The sequence below is a fragment of the Chenopodium quinoa genome, unplaced genomic scaffold (genome assembly GCF_001683475.1).
Source record: "Chenopodium quinoa cultivar QQ74 unplaced genomic scaffold, ASM168347v1, whole genome shotgun sequence".
In the NCBI taxonomy this organism is placed as follows: domain Eukaryota; kingdom Viridiplantae; phylum Streptophyta; class Magnoliopsida; order Caryophyllales; family Amaranthaceae; genus Chenopodium; species Chenopodium quinoa.
This window is the reverse complement of record NW_018742541.1, coordinates 190,022-201,082: the sequence shown is the minus strand read 5'-3', so window position 1 is coordinate 201,082 and position 11,061 is coordinate 190,022. Positions and strand designations below refer to the sequence as shown.

Here is an 11,061-nt window from a genome sequence, read left to right as displayed (position 1 = left end):
TCAAATCGATTATTCGTTCATTTAAAAGAGCATATATCTCACTCTTTGGAATTCACTTTCCATCTTCATAAGTTAAGTCAAGGCGATAGCACGACCAGCCGCAAAGGTGGTAGGTGTTCGCCGGAGGTAAACATTGTAAATAAAACATTGAACTTAGCGTAATTCGAACCCGATAAGTAAGGGTAAGCACCCCGGAGTAAGAGATCCATGATAGCCAGACTGAGTTGATCAAAATCGCTAAAAGCGAAGTATGGCTCTTTGAAGGTATGAGAGGCTATGATTAGCCCTGGATGGGGGTGTTGGCATTTAGATCGGTCAACCCGGGAAATAATATGATTCAATAAGACGAAAGCTTCTTTTTGTCTGCTTTCCGCCGTTGTTGAATAAGCTTTGTTGATAAAATATCTCATTAATGGTGTAAACAATACTTTCCAGTGAGCTTTCTCTCAAAGCTCTACCACCTTTCTTGATGGGAATTCCAACAAAGATTCTCGCCGCATACAAAATGACAATAGCTATAGTAGTGCTATTTAAAACGCGAGACGTTAGCATTCCAGACTTTAAGTCTTCGTTTGTCATTTTTAATGTCCTCCGGTACCTCCAGACTAAAGAACTTGTCTAGCCTTTGGCTAGAGATTACACTCTGACAGACATCCTTTTCTGTCAAATAGGGATTGAAATAAGATTCATCCAAATCATATTTTTGTATCTTTTCTCCTGACCGAGTCAAATATGTGAAAACCTTCTCAGTAGAATAGTAAACTCCTCATCTAAGTCAATAGAAGGGGCAGATGCTTTCTCTCTTCACGAGTCGTCTGGCTCTAGACTGACCTACCTTTTCCTACCCCCGAGCCGGCTACTGCTTTATCAAATCATTCCTTTTCGCGCACTACTTCACTTAACGGGCTATGCTACCTTGTGATTCTAGGAAGTCGGGGATTCCCTTTGCTATTTATTCTTCCTGTTCTTCGGGTCTCATCTGAACGGCTTGATGCCTATTTAGTTACTTTCTTTGTTTGGATTCCAGAATAGAACTACATATCTTATCTTGGCCCCCTCCATTCGATCTTGTAAAAGGTCTCAATAGGGCCCTGCTCACAGCTCTCCATCTTATGCATCAAAAGGTTCAAGTAATCCATATTCTTCTTCCCCACCCCCCTTGAAAGAACATCGGTAAGTTTGCATTAGTTCAGTCGGAGTAAAGGAACTAAGTACGAAGGCTTTCAGTAGTTCTCCTAGGTTAGAAGGGGAAGGTGTTCGGGATAAGAAAAGCAGGAAGGTGCTAGAGAAAAGACCTCGAGAACGCCTACTTACTTGAGATCCAAGTCCTATTATTACCAGATCTTTCTTCTATTAAGGCAATGTAATTGAATATCACGTTTAGAGAATCTGATGAGGAATGGCCAATAGATGCATATGAAGACGCAGTCTAAGGCTGACAAAAGTTTGGGACGTACTTATTTCTCGTAAATATTAAGTTTGGGACGTACTTATTATTATTAATCAAGATATTCTACTTTACAAATCCAAAAGGGGTTTCATATTGAAGCCATATGACAAATTTGGTAATTAAGGGAGTAATTTTTTTGGTTTGTTGTCTTTATTTTAGGGTATGTTTTGTTTACCTGATTTAGTGTGATTAGATCTAATTTTAATATTTAACTGAATTTTAATTTTATTTGAATACAAATTTGTAACCTTAAAGACTATTAAAAACTTTCCAATTATAAAAATTCGATCTAATCAAGTTTGGTTAGATCTAACTTAATTATTTGTGTAAAAATAAGCAAATACTTTTTACATAGCCTTAAAAGGTGAAAGGATACGGTCTGAAGAAATCGTCCATAAGTTAAAATATGTTCTACCTTTTTCTCTTTGGCTATTGGCTTAGGTTACCCAAGGACAAATGGAGCAAGAGGCTGTAGCACTTAAAGAGCTAGTGCGTCAAGAACTTTTGGTCATTGACAAGGACACAAAAGAAAGGCTTGTATTTATAGATGATATAATTCGACTTGGAGTAGCATATCACTTTGAAGATGAAATTGAAGACATCTTTCAAAAATTCTATGACAAGTTTTATGCTGATGGTTGCTATGAGGATGATCTTCACTATGTTTCACTACGCTTTCGTCTTTTACGACAACATGGCTTCAATGTTTCATGTGGTATGACACCATCTTCATCACCATAAGATCGTGCTTGCATAGTTTTATGTGTTAAATTTATTAACATTTGAAGATTATTAATTCATTATTTTTATGTACTAAACCAGATGTATTTGAAAACTTCAAATGTGAGGACAAAAGCTTTAAGGATTGTCTAGCAAGTGATGTTCAAGGCTTATTGAGCTTGTATGAAGCATCATATCTAGATGTACATGGTGAGAAAATACTCGACGAAGCCCGTACATTTGCTACTACTCATCTAATCTCATTTGCTACACAATTAAGCTCTCCCATGGCCGAACAAGTAGCCCATGCCTTGAAACTACCCCTCCATCGACGTACTACAAGACTAGAATCGTGGTATCAAATCTCATTTTATGAGTCAAAGTCTTGCAACAATCAAACTTTGCTTAAATTTGCAAAGTTAGATTTTAACTTGCTTCAAATATTGCACAACATCGAACTTAGAGAGCTTACCAGGTAATTATTTGAGATAACTTAATTAATTTAGATATATACTTTAATTTGAATGTTCTAAACTATGGTTTATGATTAAAACGTGTAGATGGTGGAGAAGTCTGGATTTGGAAAAAAAATTACCTTTTGTACGACATCGATTGGTAGAGGTTCACTTCTGGATTTTGGGCGAATACTACGAACCTAAGTACTCGTATGCGAGGATGTTGTTAACAAAATTGTTCAAGATTATATCTATTGTAGATGATATCTATGACTCTTATGGAACTATTGAAGAGTTAAAACCCTTCACAGAAGCAATTCAAAGGTTCGTTACACATGAATATATGTACTAAATGAACCTAAATATTTTTTAAACCTAATTATTGAACTAATTAGAAATTTTGATTTTGACTTCGTGAAATATTAGGTGGGACAAAACTTGCATCGACCAATTTCCGAGCTACTTGAGAGTATTTTATCAAATTATCTTAGACATGTTTGATGAAATTGAGCAAAATTTAGCTTTGGAGCAACGATCATATGGTGTTTATCATCTCCAAAAACAAGTACATACTAAAGCTTATCTATAATATATACTTTGTTTAATTTTGAGAAATTATTATAAGAACATTGATCAATTATGGCTAATTCAATTTGATAGATGGGCTTTACATGTCAAGCTTACTTGATTGAAGCTATGTGGCGTCATCAAAATGTTGTTCCTACGTTAGACGAATACATGGAAAATGCCATTGGAAGTGCCGGCTATTTGTACGTAATAGTTGCCGCTTTCCTAGGCATGGGGGAAATAGCAAATAAGGATGCCTTTGAATGGATCGACCAGCCAACAAAGGCTCAAAAAGGTTCATGCATACTCGCCAGGCTCTTGAATGACATTGCTAGCTATGAGGTATGTACGGACCTATGAAAGGCTCTAGTCCGATATGACACATTCTCCTTACCTAGTGAGAAAAAAAAAAAGTCATCATGTGACTATATATATTCTAAATTTCTAATTGGTGGAGTATATCGTGGTGTTTCCCTTAGACTTATTATTATCTTGCTAGCCAAAATAAAATTAGTAATATCATCTTTCTTAAGTATAATATGTATTATTAGAATTATCGATCTTTCCTTCCTCAAAAAGAATTATCTACCCTAGTGTTTTTTTTTTAATTATTTCTTGCAAATTATTACTTTTCAATGATCATAGGTGTTATAATCAAATGCTCTAAATCTCAATATTTTTCATTTTTATTGATGTTTTTATAGTTCGAGAAGAAAAGAAACCATGTTTCGTCTTCAATAGATTGCTACATGGATAAATTCGGAACCTCCATCGAAGAAGCTAAGAGGGGGCTCCAAGCATACATAGAGGGAGCATGGAAGGACATTAACGATGAAATAATTGGGCCAGAAATCGTGCCAAAGGCTTTGCTTTTGCGAGTCACCAACTTATCAAGGACATTATATGACGTTTATCACAATGCTGAAGATGGCTATACTACTAGCACGTTTACGCAAGAAAAAATTGGCACAATTCTTATTCATCCTATAGCATTATCATAAATTATGAATTTTATGTGTGTCTTTTATTGAAGTTTTATTACCTTAGATTTTACTTTTGTGTTGAGTAATTTCCCTTTGTTTATGAATAAATGACTTGTATAATTGTATTGAACTAGCATTAATCTATGTATAATATTATTAATTTATATTTACCTTTGAGTTGCATCATATTATTTATTACCATCAGTTTTTGCAATGTTTTATTGTATTGCTTCTTAGCTTTAGCTTATCTCAATTTTTTTGGTCTCGATTAAAGATTTCATCTTGTTGATATGAATAAAATATCAACTCCATTTTTAAAGCAATCACTGGTGTATTCTTATAATCTTCTATTGTGATTGTATCGCTGAGTTCTCTTGAAGTTCACGAGAAGTAGTGTACTAGTGTGTAGACTTTTATACATACTATGTAAAATGGTGTAAACCTGCTTGATTGAAAGTGCAGCTTCTAGACTACTACAAAATGAGTAAAATCTCGACGCTTAAGCCTCGACGCCGAGGTAACAGTGTTAGTGGGTAAATACCATATGCGTGTTTTGTGGACGCTTTTTTAGGTCGATATAAATTTTTGACGCCAAAAAGCGTCGAGAATGCTAGCCTGTGCCAGTCACATGCTGTAATTATCTCAGTTCACTATTTCAGATTTAATTTGAGAATATTATAACCGCCCAAAGCAAACACGAAACCCCTTTCAATTCTCAGTTCTCAACCCTTACTATTCATCCTCTCTACGACTCTACTTCATCCCAAATTCGCAATGAGGTTTAGAGCGTCATGAATGTCAAAATCAGATCTTGGTTCTCCTTGCACTGCTCATTTGCTTGCTGAATATCTCTGTTTGCCTTTAATGGCATTCAATTTCATCTCTTTCGATCTTTGTCGATAATATTCTGGTACCTTGTTTCTTCTATGGCTTAAATTTTGTTTTGTTAAATTGAGTTCTTTAGATTGTGTTTAGAAGTAATGTCACGAAATTATGGTCATAAATGGGTTTGATTCATGAGCGATAGATATTTTAGGGTTTCTTTTTGTTCTACTAATTGAATAAAATTCCAAATAATTAGCCCTCTTTTATTCTTTGTATGAATGAAGGTCGATTTCGATCTCTTTAATTAATCTTGTATCGTGTTAATTTGTTAATTAGGATTCTGTTTTGCAATTTTTTGGTATGAGTTCAGAAATTGCATAAATTGGGTTTGGATTGTTTGGAGTTTGATGTAATTGAATACTAGAGGGGTCTATAGCGGCGCTTATCTGTGTTTAGAAAATCAATAAAACATGGAAATTGATTGCATTTTAACAATCATTGAATGTAATTCATTGAGAGAGAGTGAGAAAGGTTACTAGTAAGCTGTGTGGTGGGCAGTGTGGAAGGGGAGGAATTTGTTCCTGGCGTATATGTGCTATAATTGTTCTTCTAGTGTACATTGGTGAAGTAGATTACTTTGCTATGAATTATATTGTTTTAATATTGATGTCTCATCAAAAAGATTGTTTTTCATTGAATATAGGAATTCTTTTGTTATTAAGGTTTTGGTACAAAGTGAAAAACGATACCTAAATTGAAGATAATGGATGAGGTTGTATATTTAATCAGATTATGGATTATTTTGCTGACATTTGTTGAATGCAAGAACTTGACTTTCATTCCAAGTTGGACTGATTTATAACCTTTATGGGTATGTCTCTGGATGATTGTATTGTTTTCGAAAATTGGACTCTCATTTCATGCTTTTGCTTTTATGAAATGTTCCAAATTCCAATCAGGAAGACAGTACATGAATATAAACTGGTCCAAAAACCATATTGCAACTTTGGTATAGATGTTATAAAGGGCTCTTAAATCTTCAAAAGTTATTTCATTGGCAATTGGGCTAAGAGGGACTATATTTTGGGAACTTTATACATATGCATAAAGCTATTTTTTTAAAATTAATTAAATTAGTGTAATGGTTTTGCTTTTGCTACATAGCTTATTAAACTTAAAAGGTAATTAGGGAGTATTAATAACTGGACAAAAGAGTTCAGTGGATGTCTATTAATCCATTATATGTATGACATGCTTAAGTAAGAAAATTCGACAAATATTATGCCTTGAATTGATTTGGTGCACTGGTTGAGCAAGTATTGTTTATTGTAGCGTCTTATGTATGCTCATTATTTGATAAGTTCTTGTATTTTATTGGTGTTATTCTTATTTATTTGTGGTTGTGGTAGATGGGAAAAGGAGTACGTGACTAGGTGGGGTTTGAGATATGACTAATTTTCCCAAGCCAAAACGCTTTCTTTTTAGTAAGGGGTGGCGTCTTACAGTCTTACTCCATGTAAGAGGTTACTTATTCTTGTAAATGAATTATCTTTAGTCTCTCTACACTTAAGGTGATTTATTCTAATAAAGATGAGTACTTATTATGTGCATAAAATTTGGCTTAGGTGACATTTAGCTTCAAAAGCTGTTGCTTTTATTAAGAAATATTCATTCTTAGGTTTTATATCATACTATCAATATCCATGATTGAGTTTTTTTTGTTTATGTATGATCTTAATTTAAAATTCCACTCTGTTAGCTCAGATTTGAGGCTGGAACACTAGCTATTTGTGAAGCCATTGAGATTAAGAGCAGCTATTAACTATTTATTTAGAATCGGCATTACATTGTAGATCATTGTCTTACACTTGATATCTTCATGTCTTGCCGCTTATTGATTTCTTATATTCAGCTTTGATTTTTAAAACTTTAATCTCCAATATCGTACCTTGAATGGAGCTTTCGGCAGTCACATTCTTTGTTTATAAGAATATAGGATATAATTAATCAATATGACTTTTGACCTTTTGAGCATGGAGTATGGATTCTTGATATTTTTGCATTTAACTTCCTTATGTTATATGGATATCCATATCTGTAAGTCATAAACATTTTGCCATGTTTTATGTAAACAACTTTATGATTCATTTATGCATAATGTAGATAGTGATTAATACTATTACATTAATTATTACTATACACACTTTGTTTTTAGTTCTACACCATTGCTTTGGTATTAAGGGGCCTGCAGACAATTTATATAAACGACACTATATGCAAGTGTTATATTAATCCATATTTTATTTCTCTCCGTCTTCTCATTATTCTAATGTATTAATCCATTGCATCTATTGTTGTCTACTTGTCTACTTTTGTTGCTGTGCTGGATCTAGAACTGAATTTCAGAACTAAAAATCAGATTTGAAATCAGAGCTGAAATTCAGAACTGAATTCAGAGCTGAAATCCAGAACTGAATTTAGAGCTGAAGTCCAGAACTGAATTCAGAACTGAAAATCAGATTGAAATCAAATGTGAAATTCAAAATGCTTGTGAGTGTGTGTGTGTGAAATTCAGAGCTTGTGTGTGTGTGTAAGCGTCGATTATCCTTTTTATTAGCTTTGTCGTTGTTTATCTTTACTTATATACTTGTTGAACCTCATTTAAATTGTTTAATCTTATGCTTTGATATTTATCATGGTATAATTATGGTGCTTCATTATACTTGGTTGATACACAGACTTTTATTAGTTTCTATTGTAGACTAGTCCTTAATATGCTCTGAAAATTGTAGTTTTCTCAGCAATGTATGTTCTGGTTCAAATAATACATTGGTCTTTTAGTTGTTTGAATACAGAATGTTAAATCTTGAGCCTATATTATGTAATGTACTAATTTATACTTTTTTTTTTGAAGATTGGAAAAGGCAATGTAGGTGCAACAAGAGAATAGGCCGGAACACTTGAGCATCAAAACAAGCGACTATATAAGTCCATCATCTATCTATTTTGGTTTTTAGTCTTATATTAGTGATGTATTTATTTAGGGACAAGCTACTATAATATGCGACGTTTTTTTTATTTTTTTATTTTATATTGTGTTGATGTTTTCTTTTATAAATTTGGTAATTCACTACGTACTCTTATTATTGTTGATTATTTTTTTTTTTATAAATTTGGTAATTAACTATATACTCTTATTTATGATAAATTTAAATAACTATAATGTATGTATGATGGTAATAATTTAATAAAAAGAAAAAAAAGCTTTAAAAAAAAATTCTAGACGCTTTCTAATGTCTACATATTGTACATTTTCATATTTCAAGAGTTTCCCGCCATACCATAGGCTTACACGAATAAACGTAAGACAATAAAAAGCGTCGCTAAATTTGAGTATGTGGACATGAAAAAGCGTCGCTAAAAAATTACACAAATTTTGGATAATGCGCGAAATAAGTATTTTCCGACACTTCGTATATTAGTTAGGACACATAAAAGCGTCGATATTCTCGACGCTTTTTTGTGTCCTTCAAAATTCTCGACTCACGTATTCTCGACGCTTTTTAGCAGCGTCGAGAAATATTTTTGCGACGCTTTTGACCGTCGAAAAAAGGCCTAAAAAGCGTCTAAAAAACACGCTTTTTGTAGTAGTAGTTTATATATTCGTCAACTAAGGCGACTACAGATGACTAACTTCGACTACGCCAAGTGATTTAATCTAAACCGTTTATAATGTTTGTTATTTAAGCTTAGCCTTTACATATTATATTTTTGAAAAATTAAAATATCTAATTTACATATCATTTAAGTCATGACCAGTCAGCAAAGTGTTGTTTGTTTTCTTATTATTAGGGAGTAATTTTTTATTCTAAATTACAATATTATAAACAACAATCCAAAAAAATTATAAAATTGATAGCAATTTTTTTTTTGAGGAAAACTCATACAAAGTATTAATAGTTGCAACATCTAGAACTTTAAACCTTTATTTTTCATCCAAAACTCATTCTTAAATTACCTATGTATATATGATATTAATAAGATTAATATATAATCATCATATTTTTGGGTCAATATTAATTTATGATATTAAAAATAATATAATTATGTATACACAATTTGATTAAAAAGATTGTGTAATATGACTAATATCGTATGATATTGTGCTTAATTGAATTTTTCATGTGTAATTTCGTGTTAAATTTTGATTAGTCATATGATTTTTTTGAGTATACGCCATTATTAAAGTTTGAATCTGCAATGTCATTGTTTAAGTTGGGCTTTTGTTTACGTTAAAGATGAATTTATTTTATTTTGTATTTGTGAAAAATAAATTTTAAAAAAAAATGAACTTAAAGATGATTTTAGCTTTTTTATTTGATCGTGAGATTTAGAAGGCATTATTTGGGAGAGGGAATATATGAAAAAAAGTCTTTTTCATATTTTAGAGATTATAACCTATCTAAATATTTTAGCTATTTTTATAACCATAATTTTTTTTAATGAATATAACCATAAATTAGGGAAAAAAATGTTGTTATTTAAAAAAAAAAAAAAAAGTTGTTTTAAAAATTAATATGCCTTTGTTAAAAAAATTGAAAATTCAGTTATTTACTACATTATGTTTGTAATTAGCTTTCATTTAAAAAAAATTGAAAATTAGCCTCGTGCTCTTCCTTTGGTGCTGGGTTGAAAATTTCCCACATAATTTTTGCAGTGGGAGAGCTAGGAATTTCAAATCGGGGGAAAAACAGACATTGCATGATTTTTACAAAAGTGTTTAAAAAAAGACTTTTATTTTTTTCAAAACTACCTTTTATAACATTTTTTTTTTGCGAGAAAAAAATGTTGTAATAAACTATTTATAAAAATAAAAATGCTGTAAATGACTACGGATTGACCAATTCTCCTGACCGCCCAGGTATCGGTCACGTGATGTTAAATCAACCAAATTCTAACCTTTATCCCCCAAATCGGTGTCCACCATCCCAATTTCATCCATATATCCCTCGGTTTCTCTATTCTTGCTTCCCTTGCATCATTTTACCTCCCCATGCTTCCATTTGACATTATAATTTTTTTTATAAATTTGGGCTGATTTTGTATTAAATACGGGTCTGGGCCGTACCCGTCACGGGAGAGTGCAAGTCCACCACTTTACAAGACCAAGGAGGTTCCACCTCAAAACCATATATATGGCAATGAGGGGAGTAGCCCCTTAGCCTTATATTGTGGTGGTAACTCTTGAATTCTTTCAATGTGGGATTCCATTACCACTACACTCCCTATTTTTAGTGTTTTAGTGTGGGACAAGAGAATGCTCACATGTGGGTTGTTTCTAGGTTCAACACCCCCCCTCACATGTGAACTATCCATAATTTTTGGCCCGGTATAGTTTAGCCATTAAGGCTCCAGTCATGAGATCGTGAACCTGGCTCTGATACCATGTTAGATACGGGTCTGGGCCACACCCGTCACGAGAGAGTATAAGTCCACCACTTTACAAGATTAAGGAGGTTTCACCTCAAAACCATATGGCAATGAGGGGAGTAGCCTCTTAGCCCTATATTGTGGTGGTAACTCTTGAATTCTTTTAATGTGGGATTCCATTACCAATACAATACTACACTCCCCCTTTTTAGTGTTTTAGCGTGGGACAAGAGAATGCTCACATGTGGGTTATTTCTGGGCTCAACATTTTGCAGGCTGAAATTGCTACAATTTATGCCTTGGTTGTGCTATGTTGTTGGAATAGCGTGCCAAAAATGGTCGAAATGTAATGGTGACTGGTGTGGCTACTACTTGCGCCTTGGTGGGGGAGCACGGAAGCAAGGCTCCTCGTGACATATGGGCTGCAATGTACAGTAAGAAAGAGTGGATGTACTGGTGTTATTATTGGTGGCGCTAGGAGGTAGAGTCGTGGTGTGGTGGTGCGGTGATGGCTGCAACGATGAATTGTGAAGGAGTAAGGGCTTGTGTTGGTTTTGGGGATACACGAGGTTGGTTTTGGGGTGTTTTGAGGTGGGTTAGGGTGTTGTAGTGATGGGTCAAAATGGTGTGG

At 33.4% G+C, this 11,061-nt stretch overlaps 1 protein-coding gene and 1 long non-coding RNA gene across 2 annotated transcripts; both read left to right on the top strand.

The window, feature by feature from the left end:
* The first annotated feature begins 1,896 nt into the window (after positions 1-1,896).
* LOC110720078 ((-)-germacrene D synthase-like) lies at positions 1,897-4,305 on the top strand. The gene is made up of 6 exons (XM_021899080.1): positions 1,897-2,165; positions 2,273-2,645; positions 2,731-2,949; positions 3,052-3,190; positions 3,286-3,534; positions 3,897-4,305. The coding sequence occupies exons 1-6, from the start codon at positions 1,907-1,909 to the stop codon at positions 4,191-4,193; spliced, it is 1,536 nt and encodes a 511-aa protein (XP_021754772.1). The 5' UTR covers positions 1,897-1,906; the 3' UTR covers positions 4,194-4,305.
* Positions 4,306-4,864: 559 nt separating this feature from the next.
* Positions 4,865-8,078, top strand: LOC110720077. The gene is made up of 2 exons (XR_002511261.1): positions 4,865-5,085; positions 7,915-8,078. It is a non-coding gene; the product is annotated as an uncharacterized LOC110720077 (long non-coding RNA).
* Positions 8,079-11,061: the final 2,983 nt, after the last annotated feature.